This window comes from Eulemur rufifrons, chromosome 16 (assembly GCF_041146395.1).
Source record: "Eulemur rufifrons isolate Redbay chromosome 16, OSU_ERuf_1, whole genome shotgun sequence".
NCBI classification, from domain to species: Eukaryota; Metazoa; Chordata; class Mammalia; order Primates; family Lemuridae; genus Eulemur; species Eulemur rufifrons.
In genome coordinates this window covers 980,341-1,001,461 of record NC_090998.1, presented here as the reverse complement: position 1 = coordinate 1,001,461, position 21,121 = coordinate 980,341, and the positions used below count along the sequence as shown (strand labels likewise).

Here is a 21,121-nt window from a genome sequence, read left to right as displayed (position 1 = left end):
ATATTTCTGTATGTACATTAAATGTCAATAAATATTTTTAAATTAAATCAATGACGTGGGAGGTATGCCTTATGCTCCTTAAGAATAACAAAATAAATATTTAATTATGATAATGGTGAAGAACAGGACAAAGGCCTCCACCAAGTTAATAATGTAATTTATTATTCTAATTATATCAAATATAAAGTCAATAGTTGAGAAGTGACAGATTTCTCAAAATAAACCTGTGGATAAGTAGGACATCAATAAGTAGGACATATCAATTAACAAACCTCTGGGAAAAATCCACTGGGTCAAATAAAAATAAACTATTAATAAATGTCCATACATCATGAAGTAATTAATGAATTCTTCATTCTTCATTCAACTCCTCAATGATAACATTTTAGGCAACTACAGAATTAGCTAATTTCCTCTATTCCTAAAACAAGGTAAATATGAAGAATGTGTTCAGCTCCTAAAATCTCTGTATTTCCTTTTTCTGCTGGCCAAGTGCAGCTGGAAAGAGCTCAGACCGTGGAGGTACACTATCTGACTGGAGGCCTGCCTCTGCCACTTGACAGCTGTGTGACCTTGGCAAATTACTCTCTAAGCCTCAGTTTCCCCTTCAATAAAATAAGATTAACAGTATCTACCTCATAAAATTGTTATAATGATTAATAACGTAGGTGGAGCACATAAAACAGGGCCTGTTTCTTAGTAAACACTACACAAGTGTTAGTTATTACCACTTTATTCTGTTGTTTAAACCAAATACCACATATTAAATACTGTATTTCAGGTTTAGCAGGTCATGAACTCTATCATAACTACTAAACCATACCACTGTGCTGTGAAAGCAGCCATAGACAACACATAAATAAGCATGGCTGTGGTACAATAAAACTTTACTTATGTACACTGAATTTGGAATTTCATATAATTTTCACATCTCACAAAATATTACTTTTTAGGCCGGGCGCGGTGGCTCACGCCTGTAATCCTAGCACTCTGGGAGGCCGAGGTGGGCGGATCGTTTGAGCTCAGGAGTTCGAGACCAGCCTGAGCAAGAGCGAGACCCCATCTCTACTAAAAAAAATAGAAAGAAATTATATGGACAGCTAAAAAAATATATATAGAAAAAAAAATTAGCCGGGCATGGTGGTGCATGCCTGTAGTCCCAGCTACTCGGGAGGCTGAGGCAGGAGGATTGCTTGAGCCCAGGAGTTTGAGGTTGCTGTGAGCTAGGCTGACGCCACGGCACTCACTCTAGCCAGGGCAACAGAGTGAGACTCTGTCTCAAAAAAAAAAAAAAAAAAAATATTACTTTTTAAAGAAAACACTCAAAATGTAACAACCATTCTTAGCTTGTGGGATGTACTAATCCTTTGGGAAGGATTTGTCCCACAGGCTATAATATAATGACCCTATCGTACGTAAACCAACACTCTCAAAGCCAATCATAAGCAAGTTTCCATCAATTCTTAATAAAACTGTCGCTATAAAGTTAGAAGCTATATTCTTGGAAAGAACTGTCCTTTATTAAGAAATTATGCAATTCTAATTCTTTTGCTGCTACAATATGGCTTTCCACTTATAAAATAACAGTAATAGTATGTGGTCATTTATCTTTTTTAAAACTGTTTTTGACAATCCCATGCCAGTCTCCTCACTTCCTTTTTTTTTTTTTTTTTTTTAATTTCACCAGTGTGTGAAATACAAGTCTGGGAATCATTAATCTAACCCTTCATGCTTAATCAAAACAAGAAAAGTAGCCTGGGCAACATAGCAAGACCTTGTCTCTACAAAAGAATAAAAAACAATTAGCCAGTCATGGTGACCTGAGCCTGTAGTTCTGGCTACTTGGGAGGCTGAGGCAGGAGGACCACTAGAGCCCAGGAGTTCAAGGTTGCAGTAAGCTGTGATCACATCACTGCACTCCAGCCTGGGTGACAGAGAAAGACTCTGTCTCCAAAAAAAAAAAAAAAAAAAGGTACATATGTGTGTCATTTACAACTGCCGATATAGACTGATTATTTAATCTAATCAAATTACACTTTTACCATCGTCTCAATTGGTCACCTATTATCTCTCTTCTTTGCCCTTTCTCTTAATGTTAACTCCTTCTCAGAACCCTGTGGATCCTATGATATTCCTATTCATGTGTTTCCTCCTCCAATGAAAACATAGAGGAATTTTAACGCAGTTAATGCATTTGCTAAGTGACTGAATAAACATTAATTTTTCAATAAATATTTGAAACAAGTATCTACATTTCACTCAGTTGTCCTTACTCAAAAACTCCACAATGACATTTTAGTTGGCTTTGCAACCAAACAGACCAATATCTGCCACTTGCTAGATATGAGACCTGAACAAGTTCAAGTTCTTGTCTTAATTTTCAGTTTCCTCACCTATAAATGAGGACAGTATCACTTACCTACAGGACTGTTATGAGGACTAGAAGCAACACATATGAAAGCATCTAGGGTGCTATCTGTAAATACTCTGTAATAATTATTACTAACATCTATATCAATAATAGTTATTCTAGATATATTAGCATCTATAACTATAATAGTATTAGCACCTTCACTAGTTCTCTATAATTGGTATTCAAGGATGTATTTGACAATGGTGTTACTGCAAGACATCATTTTCACTGACAAAACTATTACAGTATTTTTAAAAGGATACAACAGCAGATGTTATAAAATCCTAAGGGAACCTCAGATGTAATACTACATTTTTAATGTCACTGGAGTAAATAATAGCAATAATGTGAGCAAAGTACACACCTTTTAGTGACATATATTTATTATGTACAATTTCAGCTGTATTTTAAAAGCACAGTACAGAAATTAAAAGTTTAAAATAAGCAAAGTAAGTAAATATAAGCATTCAATGTTACCCATTCACAAGAAATCTCCACTGCCCTGTGAAGGCTAAGTCTTCTTCATCCAAAAGCACATAGTTAAAATTTATTTCCAGAGAGTTTTGGAACCAACTAGCCAGCCAGAATCCCCTTACCACAGAAAGAAAATAGAGGAGTAAAAAAATTATTTCCAGTAATACTATATTCCTTTTAGGAAAGTACTCTATAATTCATGGATGAGTCACTGTGGAAATAAAAATGTTAAATAATGAATATGACTGTAACTGAAAATCCTGAGAGCTAATTACCCTACTCCAAGTCCCTGGTAACTCTTTCAGGAATATTAAGGCTGCACTGGTAGTGATTATTATTCACTGTGACCTACTTTTTAAAAAGTTTTATAGGTCCGATGCTACTGTTTGCCTTCTGGTAGCAAATCATAAGGTACATTTTATACTTCAAAAAATGTTATAAAATGTATTTGTGTTTATGAAATATTTGACTAATAACTAACATTTATTGTACTGCACACCTATTATGTCAGGTAGTCTTGCTCATAATTTTATACATATTATCTCCTTTAATCTCATTTAAACGTTGCAGCAATAAAAGCATTATTATCTCGATTTGACAACGGATGGAACTAACATGAAGACTTTTTGCTCTTCATACATAAGCACTAATTTTATGCTACCTATCTTGAAAAGAATGTTAACAGTAATGTATTTCTCATTTTCAGAAGCACCTAGGCTTGGATATATGAATCAATCTTCAATTTGGGCATTATAATCAATGTGAACAAGTTCTTAGAGAATTCCACTAGGATAATGGACAAAAACAAAGTCAGGTCATTTTGAAAGTAAGAAAGAATCTCTAGAGACCATCTCGTCCAACTCTCTGGGTTTTACAGATGAGGAAACTGAGGTCCAAAAATTTATTAAACACTGTGCCATGGCTACACACCTGGCAGAGCCAGAATCAAAACCAGAATGCAGGTCTCCTGATTTACAATTCAGTGTTGTAGCCACTACACCAGAGATTCTCAAGCTTATCAGACATAACACCCTCACCTCCTCCCCGCTGTTTTTTAACAAATATTTTATAAGCGTGCCCTTTACTATCCTGAAATGCATAGATAATAAACCCACTCTCACATGTAATTTAAAAAAACTACTACGAAGGAAAAATGAAAGGAAAGAATTTTATAACATAATAATACGTATGTTAATATGCAAATGCTAGGGCACAGCTACACCAAAAGGTATATGCACTGGCAAACAGAGGGGAAACAGGTGGTTGCACTGGCAACAATGCAATGCTGCTATTGAAATGACTTTCCAAAATGATAAAAAACTCTAGGTAAAATTCCAAATGAAACAAAGTACAATCTTCTATCAACTTACATGTCAGTCAAAACATGCTAATATGCACATCTATGTAGTTTGGACCTAGGCTCAGATGACTATAAACAGATTTTTCACATCTACAAATTTCTAGCAAAACATTTGAAAATCATATGGAACGAAGGAGAACTTTTCAATGTACAGACCTATCCTAAGCAGTGCAGAAGATACAGTAACTCTAAGCCCTCTCCACCTTAAATCCCAGACACACCTTCTGCCCCCAATTATTCTAGTAGCCAATGTTCCCATAACTTTCCAACCATTGAGACCCAATACACCACCCTTGAAAACAATTATCATCAGACATACCAAGAAAATTTCAAAAATTTATCTCCTATCATGTGAGTACATTATTTTTCACCTGCTCCATCTCTTAAAAATACTCTGTACCACAGTTAACATGTTTTCATAGAAATAAGAAAATACACCCCCATAAAATTGGAGGACTGGAAAGACTGGAAACACTCATTAAAGTATGCTTCTCGGCCGGGCGTGGTGGCTTACACCTGTAATCCTAGCACTCTGGGAGGCCGAGGCAGGAGGATCACTCGAAGTCAGGAGTTCGAGACCAGCCTGAGCAAGAGCGAGACCTCATCTTTACTAAAAAAAAAAAATAGAAAGAAATTAGCTGGACAACTAAAAATATATAGAAAAAAATTAGCCAGGCATGGTGGCTCATGTCTGTAGTCCCAGCTACTCGGGATGCTGAGGCAGAAGGATTGCTTGAGCCCAGGAGTTTGAGGTTGCTGTGAGCTAGGCTAACGTCATGGCACTCTAGCCCAGGCAGCAGAGCAAGAGAGCTTTCTGTCTCAAAAAAAAAAAAAAAAAAAAAAAGGTATGCTTCTCTCCTAAGAATTTGGACACCTATGCCCATGAAAAAGAGCCATGTGGCAAGAATAAATTACTAACTTATTCAGATTATCAAATCTAGGAAAGATAATCAAAAGCAAGAATATCTTGTGACTATATTCTCCGAATTTCTCAACAGATTTTAAATCCTACCCAGTTGTTTTCACTTAGGTCCCAAAAGAGTTTCTTTGAAATAAAGTGAATGCTGTATACAGTTTATAATGTTAATACAATGCAATTGTGTAAAGAAAAAAAACTTTAAAAATTGTGCTTAAACAAGTATTTAATACCTAATCATGGCAGTTTTGCTTTTGTTTTAATACCATTATCTCAAACCAACAACAGGAACGATAATGGTACACTAAGAAAAAATAAAATATAAATATCTATCCAAAACTCTTTACCTCGAACAGGTAAAGTATAATATCCTATTACTTATATTTTTTGATGATGAAAGTGTAAATTACAGAAACATATCTCTTCCTAGATTTCACAGAACATAAAAGAAAAACTCAATATAAACGATGAAGAAACAACCTGAAAAACTATTTTCTTCAGTTATGCTTTTAAGAGAGTACGGAAGGCGAGATGTAGTGGCTCACACCTGTAATCCCAGCACTCTGGGAGGCCAACGCAGGAGGATCGCTTGAGCCCAGGAGTTCAAGGATACAGTGAGCTATGATTGTGCCACTGCACTCTAGCCCGGGCAACAGAGCAAGACTCTGTCTCAAAAAAAAAAAAAAGAAAGAAAGAAAAGAAAATCTTACAGCACTAAGGAAAAGTTAGACCTTAATTTGTCCAAATTCCCTGCTTCAGGGCAAAAATATATTGTGTAACAAAATGATGATAACCTTGCATCATATCCTATGCTAGGAGTATCAGAAAATAAAAATATGTAACATATTTCTTTTTTGCCATGCAGAGAAGGCTTAAAATCAAAATGAAACATACAACAGTGTTAAGTAGACACTGCAAATTTAGCAGAAGGCAGCACATAATCATGGGCTCAATGCTCAAAAATAGACCCTTTTAAGCTCAAAGAGATGGGGAAAGAAGATATTGCATTCCTCAAGAACAAACTGGGTAATAAAAAGTAACAAAGTTTTCTATAAGAGTGGCTTAATATGCACTGCCTGCCAATATTCAGAGTCTTTAAAACTGAGCTCTCTCACTTTCAGAATTTTACAATGCTTTCTAATAGTGAAGCAATAGTAATAGATTCCCCTTGTCAAGAAATTCTTGAAGATTCTCCCTCTTCTTTTTCAAGGCAAAAAAATATAATGCTCAAGTACTGCTCACAAGATTGATTGTTTGATTATTTATCTATCTACTTATTTATTTTAGAGACAAGGTCTCACTCTGTTACCCAGGCTAAAGTGCAATGGCGCAATCACTGCTCATTGCAGCCTCCAACTTCCAGACTCAAGCAATCCTCCTGCCTCAGCCTCCTGAGCAACTAGGATTACAGGCGTGTGCCACAACTCTCAATTAATTTTCTTATATTTTCATAGAGACAGAGTCTCACTATGTTGGCCAGCTGGTCTCAAACTGCTGGCCTCAAGTAATCCTCCCACTTCGGCCTCTCAAAGTGCTGGGACTACAGGCATGAGCCACTCTGCCTGGCCCTAATTTTTAAAATATGCAATGATTTTTGAAGAATTCAGGTACTCCTTCATTTAGGGCTATGGATATGGTTGTACTAAATGGATCCCAGAGAGTGGGAGAACAAAATTAAGTTTGGACACAATTACAACCAAAAATTGATCAATATATCCTGATCCTTTTTTAATTCCTTCACAATAAAAACTGGGTAATTGATAAGACAAAGAGAAATCCTTACCACAAAACCTCAATAAACAGAGTACTGGTCAGCCAACTCCAAGGCACTCCTTAACATGGCCCACCCAAGGAATCTAAGAGTGGAGAAATACACGCTATCAACAACAATAAACGTTTGCCATTACTCACTATTACTCACAGTATTTTCCCATTACTCACTATTACTAAGGAAATAGTTTAATTTCCTAAACCAGGAGAAGCAGCAAGATCCTTGTTGATGTCACGGATCATAATATTTTATTACAACGCTGAACAGATGAGAGAAGAGAGACTTTAGCTAAAGAGTGACCTAGTCAAGACCCTAACGGCAGCCTCTTACTGGAGTCAGAAGACCCCTGTAAGGCTCTTAGAAATGTAGACCGCTTTCCTTAAAAAAAAACTGCAAAACTATTTTTCATTTAAAATGTTATTTATGTTAACGTTTAATGGATTTGTTATTTTTAAATGTGTAAATATTTTTAAATTTCTACTTTAGTATCTAATACGACAAATATTGATAGATATAGCCTATATAAATAAAAGCTGCTTGAGCTCCTTAATAATTTTTACAAATATACAGGGGTCCTAAGGCCAAAAAGATGGAGAACAGCTGCTACAGTGGATTATTCAAGTACCTGAAGTCCATCCAAGATCAGAGCAGTTACCCCACGACGACTTCAAAGCCAAACAGCATATCACATACTCTGAAAGTCCAAAAGCCACCAGCCACTGTTAAGGAATGGTGTAGTGTGCACATCAAGGCTCAACTATTTCTCACCTTCTCAGCCTACAGGGTCTCTACTTATGAAATTAAATTGGACAGGTGTCATTTCAATCTGGTGTTCTCCACAAATTGTCGAAATGTAACAGAACTTGCCATGGGCATATTGGGTAGGAAAGACTGGCAGAACAAAGAGAAAGGAGAGGGTTTCAATAAGCACCATTGCAAATAATAGGGAAAAACAAAAGGAATACATCTATGTTAGAAAAATAAAAGGAATAGAGCTATGTTAAAGACTAACTTTCCAACTCCAGAAAGAAAACAAATGTTTTTAGAGATGCATATGGCAGCACAAAAACAGATCATAAAAGCATTTCTAGTCTTATCCATATGGGAAAAACAGAACATTTTCAAGACAAAATTAATCATTTCCTCACTGAAAGCACATTTTCTTCAATATTTCTCTCTTTCACAAATTCACTCGTAATTCATCATGCAAAGCTGTATGATCTCCAATGAACTTATTGTTAGCCAAAGCAAAGCAAAGGACTCTATTAGCAGAAGTTTGTTCATCACAAAAACATAAACCATTATTACCTTTTTTAATGAATAGTGACTTTCAGGAATTGAGTGAATCACTCAAGTTATCTGCCTTCAAAGAAAAATACCACAACAAAAATAGAAGACTAAAACACAAATACAGCTGGGTGAGAAAATTCATATAAAACATGTACCATCTAATGGCTCCTCCCCTCCTCTTTATTCCCTACTCCCACAAGCACAGACATGGAGCTTGTCATACTGAAATTAACTAGAAAAGTAAATTCCCCAACATTAAAAAGTACACATATAACATCCTTGTGCATGTACCTAGGGTCACAGTCATTAGTCTCTCATTTCCAAATGCTTATGAAAAACTTCTATTCAAATTATTAAAACCGGCTAGGCACAGTGGCTCATGCCTATAAGCCCGGCACTTTGGCCATCGTTGCTGCCTCTGGCAAATCTTGGCCAAAAAGGGGGAAATGTAAATTAAAATAACGTCTTAAGCCCCCCTTCCCACTGCAAGGACCCCCTTCTTGGTCAAGGGGACCCCAGAAAAACTGTAAAACTGAGTTCCTGGCCATGGCAAGAGGATCTCTTGAGGCCAGGAATTCGGGATCAGCCTGAGCAACATAGTAAGACCCAATCTCTACAACAAATGAAAAATAAAAAATTAGCCAGGTGTGATGGCGCACACCTGTAGTCCCAGCTACTCTGGAGGCTAAGACAGGAGGACCATTTGAGCCCAGGAGTTCAAGGCTGCAGTAAGCTATGATCACTCCACTGCACTCCAGCCTGGGCAACAGAGAGAGACCTGTCTCTAAATACATAAATGCATAAATAAATAAAACCAAATTTGCCATTTCTTACTTTAAATCTAGTTCCACTTTCTAATCCCTCTCCATTGTTAATAAATGGCAAAGATATTTCCCCAATCTCAATACCATGGTTCACTATAGTCTTCCCTCTTGCCATCATAGCCTATATCCACATATTTGAGTGTCTCACATACGTGTACTTTCCTCTCCATTCCCATCACCCAAGTTAATACAGGCCTTCTACAACAAATTCATTTGCTTTCCCTGTCTTCCTTCAATCCACTCTGCTGATAGCAATAAAAGCTGCTCCTAAACAGCATTTTTATGTCATTTATTCCCTTGTTCAAAATTCCCTAGGGCAACTTACTGTTACTTTCTTCAAATTCTTCTTCAAATAAGTCAGGTTAAGAAAGAGAAAACTGTACACTTTAAAGGGTAAGTTCAATTATATCTCACTACAGCTGTCATGACAGAAGGAAAGGAGGCAGGAAGAAAGGAAAGAGGGGACAAAAGGGGATGGGAGGATAGGGGCAAACTCCCTAAATGGTTCTCCACAAAGTACCACTTTATTCCATACCACTTCAGGCATTCTGAAGGTTAAATGACTTAGAGCACCCACAAAGCTGTCAGAAAGTAATCTGACCTCCAAGTGACCAATTTTGGTGAGAGTGACATTACTTTGTGAAACTGACCCTTCCATCAAATGGATATAACTTTTTTAGAAAACACATTCCTCCATGGAGCCAAAATCTAAAACTAAAATCTAATATTTGTACTCATTTTTCCAGTGTTGGCTCTCCAAAAACAATACCAAGAAAGGAAAAAGGAAAAACCTCTTTCCCCATGGCTGTCCATCAAATACAGAGTATAACTAAAATGTCACAAGTCTTTTCTTCTTTCGTTCCTTCAACCACTTCCCATAAAGCATGGTTTCTAGACACTCCCACACTCTTCTGGGCACACAGAGCACCCATAACAGATGTCAAGTTCCAGTGGGGTAGTATGATTTTAAAAAGTAAAGTAGAACTATGATCTCCCTTGATCAAGATTAATTAACTAAAAACTAAATTCATTTTCTGGTTTCCTTTGCACAGGAGAATAAAAAGTAGGTCTCCCGAATCATATTTAAGCTACTATCTGCAAATTTACTGTAAATTAGCAAATCCCTAAAAACAATTCTATTTCATTCAGATGAAATTACATATTGCATGGTGAAATCCAAGAAGAGAGGGAAAAAATAGAGAGAGAGAAACTGCAATTCTTTGGCACATTCTGTCCTTATTTCTTCACAAATAAGCCCTGTCAGATATTTGTGCAATCTTTTTTATTAGTCATTACATTATTTTTCATAATACTCTACTGCCTTCCAGGTAAGCAAACTTACCAACTCTAAAAGAAGAAAATTTCCCATACCCATTTATGTACCTTCATACATGACCAAGATCTTGATGGATGGGTAGTTTAAATTTCTATAAGGCACATATGCACAAATTTTGCTTCTCAAAATGATTGCTAACTCCCCAAAAGGAACATTACCTATTTTACATTTGATTTCATTTCATTTTCTCAGGGCACTCTGACACATTCCACTTCTGAAACAAGAAAGATTACATCTATCTGGCAAATAGAATACCAATTTATCCCCATTACTCTCAATAATCATTCATAATTCATCTCTATATTAAAACATAATTGTCAAAAAGAAAATTTAAACAAATAGTCAAAAAAATAGATCCCAAATTTTAAGATCAGATATTAAATAGCAGTGAAACAATTAGCAACCTCATGAAAAAGCTTATTTAAATGCAAATAATAATGGCTTTACCATGCTGCAAATCAAGATACAACTTAAAAGTATATAAATGTTAATAGTCAACAGTCTCCAAATAATAAGAACAAAACAAAGGTTTTGTCATCATGGGATGACAAAACAAAAGTTTGCACAGGGTGAAGCTTATCTTTTGCATTTCTAAACCTGAAATTCTCTTGATCCCTAAACAAATAAAATGAGAATCATAAAAATCATAATCCAAAAAGAAAAAAACCACACAAGGCAAAAAACATTAAAGACACTTGCCACCCTGGAATATTAAACACAATATACTCTGATCACATAAAATTTCAATGAAAGTACTTTAAAATAATTACTTTTAAAATAAGCTTCCAATTAAATTCAACACATAGAATTACAAGGCATGATCAAGAAAGACATATGACAATATCTGGTTAGAAGCTGGTTAGAATAAAATAAAAAATATAAATCACCCAAAGTCTTATTAGCTCTCCAATTCCATCATGCTTACAGCTGGATTTTTATTCTTCATCAAAGAATATACAATAAAAGCCTTCCTTATTGCCAAACTCAAAAAAGAAAATGAAAAAGTCTTCTCTGTTAAATTACATATTATTCTACCTCTCCAATCACCAATACTTGAAAGCTCAATAACAAAAAAGTGTGAGACATAAAAACAGCTGGGTATTTATTTTAGAAATAATCTCCTAAAAGGACTCTGTAATAATGAAACATACACATCAAGCAATTCTAAGCAAATGTGCTTTTACATTTGATAGAATTCTAGACCAAGATCTCTATGGTCCAATCAGATCAAATATTTAGAATGGACCTAAATCCCCAGCCTCAAACTGAAATGGGGAAATTGTTTAATTACTGTAAATCCTATTAAACCAATCTTCTTTATAAAGTGGAAGATGTCTGACCTCTGAGGGCTACAGAGAGTATAATGAATGCAGAGTTTAATTAGGCGCCACTACTGACTGACTATAATCTATTCATTAGCATTCTCAGTCTCTGTATCTCATTGCAGTGTTTCACTTACTTTAAAATTGCACCCTTCGTTTTTTGGACCAAAGTTATGCAATTTTAGGATTGTGTAGTAATTATAGTGGGTGTAGGAAGAATATATTCCTGCCAGCATTGGTGTTTAATTAGGGCAAGGGGCGGAATCTAGATAAGGCAATGCTCACCCTTCTTCAGCACATATGGTTTTTTTGGCATGAAAATCCTGTGGGCTGTTTTCACTTGCACTGAACTGAAATACCCACTATTGTCTTTTCAGAAGATTCAAATATTTTGCCATTGAATGTAGCCTGATAATTAGAAAGGATATTGCATTGGGTTTTTATCCCCCACACAGCTTCTAAAGTATAGGCATAAACAATTGCCTCAATCATTTCAAAATAAACAAGTACACCAATAACTTTTAGTCTCATTAAAATGAACATTTCCAAGTCATTTGATAATAAAAGCCATCTTAGTGATGGGCATATTTTCAGCATCATCAGCAAGGTATATTGTGGCTAGTTAATTCAGTGATAAATCCAGAAACCTCAAATCCACTTTAAGTCTTATATATAATTTTACATATTACATATACACACATGCACACGCGTGCGCGCGCGTACACACACACACACACACACACACACACATATAGTCAATCTATTCTTGAAAGGTAGGGCCCTTAAAGGGAAGTGTTTATTCATGGGCAATTTTTCTATAATATTTCTTATAAGAAGAAGTTATGTCTCAGCCACTTTTCAGTTAAATCAAAGTAAATTGTGATTTTTATTAATAATACATTTAGATAATATTCAAATATGATGCACTATGATGTTTGTCTAAATAAATATAAGTAAGCTCATGTTTGGGCACTGATATGCCACCAGTACATTCTCTCTATCTCTAAATGTACCAATCTCATTTTTACCAAAAAAAAAGGAAACAATACTCGCCCTCCCCTAGGAATATGCAGTTTCTAAGACCTAGGCTACATTGATACTTTATCACGAGACTGAAGAAAGCAAACTTGTTTTTCCTCCCACAATTCAACAACAAACTATAAAAACTGAAAATATACTATTATTTTACATTTAGGAATGATGTATTTTTGGTGATGTTCTACACTCCCAAAAACTTAAATTTCAACTGAAGAAGTATTTACCTGTTCTGCTATCGTATCATTTGAACATTTATCTTGTGCATCAATAATCCATAAGCTGAGAAGACATCAAAATCACCTGGGAGGCCGGGCGCGGTGGCTCACGCCTGTAATCCTAGCACTCTGGGAGGCCGAGGTGGGCGGATCGTTTGAGCTCAGGAGTTCGAGACCAGCCTGAGCAAGAGCGAGACCCCATCTCTACTAAAAATAGAAAGAAATTATATGGACAGCTAAAATATATAGAAAAAATTAGCCGGGCATGGTGGCGCATGCCTGTAGTCCCAGCTACTCGGGAGGCTGAGGCAGGAGGATTGCTTAAGCCCAGGAGTTTGAGGTTGCTGTGAGCTAGGCTGATGCCACGGCACTCACTCTAGCCAGGGCAACAGAGCGAGACTCTGTCTCAAAAAAAAAAAAAAAAAAAAAATCACCTGGGGGTGATTTAACTGAACATGTCTAAGATTTTATTTATTTTTTTTTTTCAGCAGATTGGAAGGAGAGAACATGTCTAAGACTTTAAACATCCTTCTTCCCATATACACCCCATCACTGAGGGCCCCTGTCACAGTGAATGATCATTATGAATAGAAGTGTCACGTCCCTAAGCTGTAACATGGCAGAAAAAAAGACGAGAAACGCTGAGCAAACCGTCCCTTGTTTCCTTTCTCTTCTACTATAAAAGTGCCACTACAGAACTGTCACAAAGTCTCTACGGCAGGTTGACAACAGACAAGTTTAAGAATTAGATGTAGCAATTCTAAAGATCCCAAGAATGGTTTGTCATCAGAACACTAGAGAAGCTTGCTCAAAATATAAGTTCCTGGACCCCAACTCCAGAGATTTTTACTTAGTTGGTATGAAGCCCTAGGAATCTATGTTTTAAACAATTATACCTGTTGATATTGATGTATCTGAGCCAGCATTTAGGAAGGAACCCTGGTCTTAGTTTTAGGATCCATCACTGGGGTCTATTTTAGTTCTTTTCTTTCTTTACAGATTTTTAAATTTTAAAGTCTTAATGACTCAAACTCAAAGAACTTCCTAAGGCATATTTTTTTAAAGGACATTTTCTCTTCTTTAGAAACATTGGGTCTCTAAGAGAGTTAGAGATTTAAGTATATTAAAACATTCAAACCCTGAGTAGTGATAAATGAATGACTGGTTAAAAGTATTAATAAAAACAAAGTAGTTTGAGGTTACAATGTACCTGAGAAAAATATAATTATAATTTCTAACTGTTTTGAAATCTCTGATTCAAATGAATGCAACATTTAATTTTAAATTGGCATTGCATTACCAAGTAAATTGGAAGATTTAACTCTGATATTAGTTAACTAGTATAGACACAACAGAATAGTATGTAGGCATTAAAAATAATGATTTAGCTATGTAAGGCTTAAATACACAGTAGAAATGTTGGCTTAAAAAAGGTCACGGCATAACACCTATAATATTTCATCCAGGTAAAATTTGTTATTTGTATATGCACAGAGATACTTCATTAAGGCAAAACATCAAATATTAACAGTGGAATGGCGAAGTTATCAGTAGATGGGAGGATCTGGGGTAAATTTTGCTTTTCTAACTATGTTTTTCAGTATTATATTTATGATCAGAAAAAATAAGCTATATATATTGCTGAAAAAGTAGTTGTGAAATGCAATGTAACTAAGCGATCTTTGAGTAGCCAAAACAGTAGATCTGAATACCTGAACTGAGTATTAGTAATTGTACGGTACGACAATCAACAGTAATCTTGGATTTATAGTCGTGTTTTGGTTAGTGACAGAGATATGCTCTGAGAAATGTGTCCTTAGGCAATTTCATCATTGTGGCAACATCATAGTGCTTACACAAACTTAGATGGTGTCTGCACACCCTAGGCTATATGGTATGGCCTATTGCTCCTAGGCTACAAAGCTGTCAGCATGTTATTGTACAAAATACTATAGGCAACTGTAACACAATGGTAAATATTTGTGTATCTAAACATATAAAAGGAAAAGGTACAGTGAAAATACAGTATTATAATCTTATGGTTATGGGACCCTGTCATTGACTGAAATGTCATTGTGTGGCACGTGACTGTACTTCATCAGAGACATAGATCATTTTTAATTCCCTTCTTTACTTCTTAGCATAATTCAAGAACACTGCCTAAGTTTAGATAAGTTTATAACTTTCTTTATAATTCTTATTAACCTAACCCAAAAAGAAAGTATAATACTAGCAACAAGGTGGCTACTTTAAAATTCTCCTTTATGAGTATAAGAGAGCTTTTATATGCAGACAAATAACTCCAGATCTCAAGTTTAAGAAAAGTTCTAAAAATCTTTTAAACAAAAACTGTGTATAAGATTTTTAACTGCTAGGTCAGGCACAGTGGCTCTCACCTATAATCCCAGTACTCTGGGAGGCGGAGGCAAGAGGATCACTTGAAGTCAGGAGTTTGAGACCAGCCTGAGCAATACAGAGCGACCTCATCTCTACAAAAAATAGAAACATTAGCCAGGCATGATGGTGCACACCTGTGGTCCCAGCTACTCGGGAGGCTGAGGCAAGAGGATTTCCTGAACCCAGGTATTTGAGGTTGCAGTGAGGCATGATGATGCCACTGCACTCTAGCCCAGGCGACAGAGCAGGACTCTGACTCAAACAACAGCAACAACAAAAAAAAAAAATAGATTTTAATTGCTGCAGCCTTAATATGATTTGTTCACATTTTTGGAGTCATAAGCTGTGTCACTGTGACATGGCTATCACCAGACATCAGCTGTAACCTGGGAAAGTGCAGAAGAATAGTAAACGAATGTTTCATGTAGTTAATAAGATAGCACTTGGCTCTTAAACAGCAAAGCCTGTAATTATTATGCCTAATCTCATTTATTTTCCACAAGCAACCAATCACACCAAGTTGCCTTTCCTCTACCTTAAATTTCAAGAATTACAGAACAACCAAAAAAGCTACATAAGCATCCTGAAGTTAAATTTGCATGAATGTCAACAAAAAGAGCAGTTACTCATTGTATTAATAAATACATACAGTATTTATTAATACATAATATTAATAAATATTTACATCAACAAAAGTCAAAGTAATATCTGTTCTGTGTTGACAACACTGATTTACCTTGTGATAGCTGGGGGTTTTTTTAAGATTGACTTTTTTGATGTTAGTATAACAAATCTTAATGGTATACCTTACACTTAAGTTACATAGTTTAAATAATTTTGGTAATGGATGTTAAGAGTATGTGGCAAAATAATATTCTCACAGGAGAATTGAAAAGAAGATAATACATGCTGTAAGAAAACACAGGAAAATAAAGAGAACCCAGGGAAATGAAACAAGCAAGAAAGGGGAGCAAGCAGACATAACAACTAGAAAAAAATAGGGTACAGGACCCCTGAAAAAGGCTGAGAAATGGAGGACAGAAAATATTAAAATAAATAGGAAAAAGGAAGATAAACGAAGAAGGGAAAAATCGAAGGGGGAAAAAAAAGAATGGCTCATTTCATTTATGTCATGAATTCGGCCAATAAAGGTAAACACACATATAAAACTAACCTGGTTTTCCTCCTGCACAACTCTATACTGTTCCTTCCAAATGGTGATTTTGGAAGCTTCATCCTTCCTCAAGGCTCGTTCTTTCTTCAGCTCTGGGCTCCAGAAGGTCTTGATGCTATTCATTGAAGAACTCAGTTTGCTCTCCTTTACTTCCACATCCTTCCGCAGGAGATCATTCTCCCTTAAGACTTCCTTCAGCTGTGTTTGCAGATCCATGATTGTGTTATCTCTTGCCTGACGAAGTGAGTGAGGTACAGTGGATGCCATACTCACGGGAGGGAGGTGATGCTCTCCAAATGCTATGGTGTCACTAGCAACCCCACTGCTAGCTATATTGGGGCTACTGCCCATAGCAGTCATCCTAACACCATAAGGCAGACGTCCCCCAGAACGGCCAAGCGTCATGGTGCTTTTAGGTGTTTCTGAACCCACATTTTCATGGTCACTTAGGTACATAGGGCCAGATGTGGCATAGGCAGCATTTAGGGATTGTATATTCTCCATTGAAAGGGTTTTCCCACTGCCACCTCCAGCACTGCTTCCAGAACTCCCTCCTGTACTATTGGTTCGACGATGACCCAAGCGAGGGGAACGTGGAAGCCTAGGTGAACGCCCAGGGCTCTGGTTGCTTGGTTCCACCTTCCCAACAGAGCGAGCACTTCCATACATGGTTGCAAGGTGAACTTAGGTACCAAAAAAGATGTAAAGCAGAAAACAAAAGATGGAACTTTGGGAGGTTTCTCTATGGCTATAAGTCAGCTTCAGGTCAATCAGAAATAACAGGTCGCTGCTGTGCAATCTTGAAGAAATATCTTACACCATATCTGTAATGAAAAGACCACACGTTAAATCCTCTAGTAATAAATATTTTCCTTCTCAGAAACTTTCCATTATCTCTCACTTGAGGAATACTTGCCCCTTCTATCATCTATTTACTCATTCATTCAAAATGTGACTACAGCATAATGTATTTCACAGTAAACACCATTTTAAAGATATTTTACATAACTCAAAACTGAATGCTGAAAATATACCATGAACTGGAAAAGAAAGAAAAAAGAAGTATAAAGACTAACAAGGAAGAGATAAAACTCAATGTTTGAATAATGTGATTTTCTAACTGAAAACCCAAGATATTCAACTGACAAGTTATTAGAACTAATAATAGAACTAACAAATTGGTCAGACATAAGACCAATATATAAATATCAATACTTTCATGTGCTGTACATTGGTAATAACAATTAGAAACTGCAGTTTTTAATTTTAAAAACATTAAATCCCATTCGCCATGAAAAACAAAACCATTGAAGCACTTTGATACAAATCTAACAAAAAAGTGCAAGCATTTTTAGAAAAAAACTGTAAAACTTTACTGAAAGGCATGAAAGAATGCCTGAACAAAAGAAAAGTTATCCATGCTCATGGATGAGAAGACACTTTAAAAAGTGTCAGTTCTTCCCCAACTACTTAGCACAATCCCAGTGAAAATCTCTACAGGATTTTTCGCATAACTCAACAAGCTGACTCTAAAATTCAAATGGAAGAGGAAAGGTGTAAGAATAACCAACAATTTCAATAGATGAACAAAGAAGGAAAACATCCCCAAATTGCAAGATAAATTACAGATCCATAATCCCCTATTTGTACTGCAAAAATCCACAAAGCTCTGAAAATAAGTTTTTTCTTTTTAATTCATTTAGCAGCAAAACCTGACCTGATCTGATATGAAGTTACTTATTGTTTATATGTATCCCAATTACTGTGACTATTCACATATTTCATCAAGAAAATAATGTGTGTGATTACAGGATACTGCATAATGCCCACTGGGTATTACTGGAAAAACCTCTGGACAACAAAGCCACATCTGACCCATAAAGAACTGAGGGCTTATAAAGCTATGATAATTAAAACTGTATAGTACTAGTCCAAGAATAGAGTCTAAATTATATATGGGAATTTAATATATGCTAAAAGTAACATTTCAAAACAGTGAGAAAATGACAAACTACTCGATAAATGGGGGTTTGAATAACTGGTGTTCTTAGAAAAAATAAATTGTACCCCTACTTCACACTGATATAAATTCCATGTACATTAAAGATATTAATTTTTAAATTGTTAAAAGTATTAGAAGAAAATTTAGAACACTCTTGTGAACATGAGTTAGGGTAAGTCTTCTTAAATAAGAAACAGGCCAGGCGCGGTGGCTCACACCTGTAATCCTAGCACTCTGGTTGGACAAGGCGGGAGGATCGCTCAAGGTCAGGAGTTCGAGACCAGCGTGAGCAAGAGCGAGACCCGTCTCTACTAAAAATTGAAAGAAATTAGCCGGCCGGGGTGGCTCACGCGTGTAATCCTAGCACTCTGGGAGGACGAGGCGGGTGGATAGCTCGAGGTCAGGAGTTCGAGACTAGCCTGAGCAAGAGTGAGACCCCGTCTCTACTAAAAATAGAAAGAAATTATATGGACAACTAAAAATATATACAGAAAAAATTAGCCAGGCATGGTGGCACATGCCTGTAGTCCCAGCTACTCGGGAGGCTGAGGCAGGAGGATCGCTTAAGCCCAGGAGTTTGAGGTTGCTGTGAGCTAGGCTGACGCCACGGCACTCTAGCCAGGGCAACAGAGTGAGACTCTGTCTCAAAAAATAGTAAGAAAAAAAATAATAAGAATTCCTACATGGAGGCCGGGCGCGGTGGCTCACGCCTGTAATCCTAGCACTCTGGGAGGCCGAGGCGGGTGGATAGCTCGAGGTCAGGAGTTCGAGACTAGCCTGAGCAAGAGTGAGACCCCGTCTCTACTAAAAATAGAAAGAAATTATATGGACAACTAAAATATATATATATACAAAAAATTAGCCGGGCATGGTGGCGCATGCCTGTAGTCCCAGCTACTCGGGAGGCTGAGGCAGTAGGATCGCTTAAGTCCAGGAGTTTGAGGTTGCTGTGAGCTAGACTGACACCACGGCACTCACTCTAGCCCAGGCAACAAAGTGAGACTCTGTCTCAAAAAAAAAAAAAAGAATTCCTACATGGGAAATGCCAAATTTGAAACAGCAATGGTTAGAGGGAAGGAAACTTGTGTTGTAAGAGGAGATCAGGGGAAAAATGTTTGTGGAGGCTTCAGCTTCACTTAAAAAGCTTTATACTCAAACTACCATAAAGCTTGAATTTTTTAAAAAAGAAAACATATTCACACTCTACAAGTATAATTAAAACAAATTTTAAAAACACAAGCAGTCGGTCCCTCAGTACCCACAGAAGACTGGTTCCAGGACCCCTATGGATACCAAAATCCTTCAATGCTCAAGCCCTTATAGAAAATGGCATGGTATTTACATGTAACCTACATACATCCTTCAGTATACTTCAAATCATCTCTAGATTACGTCTACCACCAAATACAATGTAAATGCTATATGAATAGTTGTTATACTGTTATACTTGTTTTTTAGTTTCTATTATTTTTTGTTGTATGGCTATTTTTTATTGGTTTTTTCCCTTGAATATTCTCAATCCACAGTTGGTTGGATCTGCGGATACAGAACCCACAGATTTGGAGGGCTGACTGTACTATGCCTATCTACTTTTCACGCTTCTCTCAAACATAAATCAATATAGGTCTAAACTAGATCTCTGTGACTTCCTGACATTCTTTCAAAGAATTGGCTCAGGTCAAGTAACAATAGGCTTCAACATATTAAATAATATTTTCCCAAAATCCTGTTACATAGAATTGATTCTTGTGTTTCTTCATTGAAAATGGTATCCAGTGGCCGGGCGCGGTGGCTCACGCCTGTAATCCTAGCACTCTGGGAGGCCGAGGCGGGTGGATCGCTCGAGGTCAGGAGTTCGAGACCAGCCTGAGCAAGAGTGAGACCCCGTCTCTACTAAAAATAGAAAGAAATTATATGGACAACTAAAATATATATATACAAAAAATTAGCCGGGCATGGTGGTGCATGCCTGTAGTCCCAGCTACTCGGGAGGCTGAGGCAGGAGGATCGCTTAAGCCCAGGAGTTTGAGGTTGCTGTGAGCTAGGCTGACGCCACGGCACTCACTCTAGCCTGGGCACCAGAGTGAGACTCTGTCTCAAAAAAAAAAATAAAAAAAAGAAAATGGTATCCAAGTAAATCACATGGTCAAAAATAAGATTTTAAAGATACTATATATTCTGGTCAAATGCAAACAATTTAAAAATCCTCAAAAATGTGAACACAGACAGTCTCTTCTCTACATTAGTGAGCCCGTAAAGACAGCCCTAGCTAACCACAACCAGGACAGGAAATACACAGAACCTAAACATTTAAGGAAAGACTCCAATTCTCCCTCCATCTCAGAAATAGAAATGGTACACGAAGCTCAGAAATTACAATATTTTGCTAGCAATGTTAGGACATTTCTTTCCAAGATTAACCTAGTTCATGAAGGAAAAATTCCTTTTCATGATTAATCTAGATTGTAAGGTAGGTGACAAGTGGTAATCTACAAATTACTATTTAAGATGAATTCTATTTCAAGATCAAAAAAGGATGCAAAGTGTTTTTGTTTTTTAAGTAATCTGAATATTGCTTAAAATAAGTGA

General features: G+C 36.6%; 1 protein-coding gene across 3 annotated transcripts in view; it reads right to left on the bottom strand.

Annotated features, from left to right (window-relative positions):
* ERC1 (ELKS/RAB6-interacting/CAST family member 1) overlaps positions 1-21,121 on the bottom strand; it is a 486,201-nt gene that overhangs the window by 433,731 nt on the left and 31,349 nt on the right. For all 3 annotated transcript variants that reach the window (XM_069491669.1, XM_069491670.1, XM_069491671.1), the window contains exon 2: positions 16,531-17,354. In XM_069491669.1, the coding sequence (XP_069347770.1) occupies positions 16,531-17,199 (669 nt within the window). In that variant the 5' untranslated portion in view covers positions 17,200-17,354. The remainder of the gene's footprint in view (positions 1-16,530; positions 17,355-21,121) is intronic.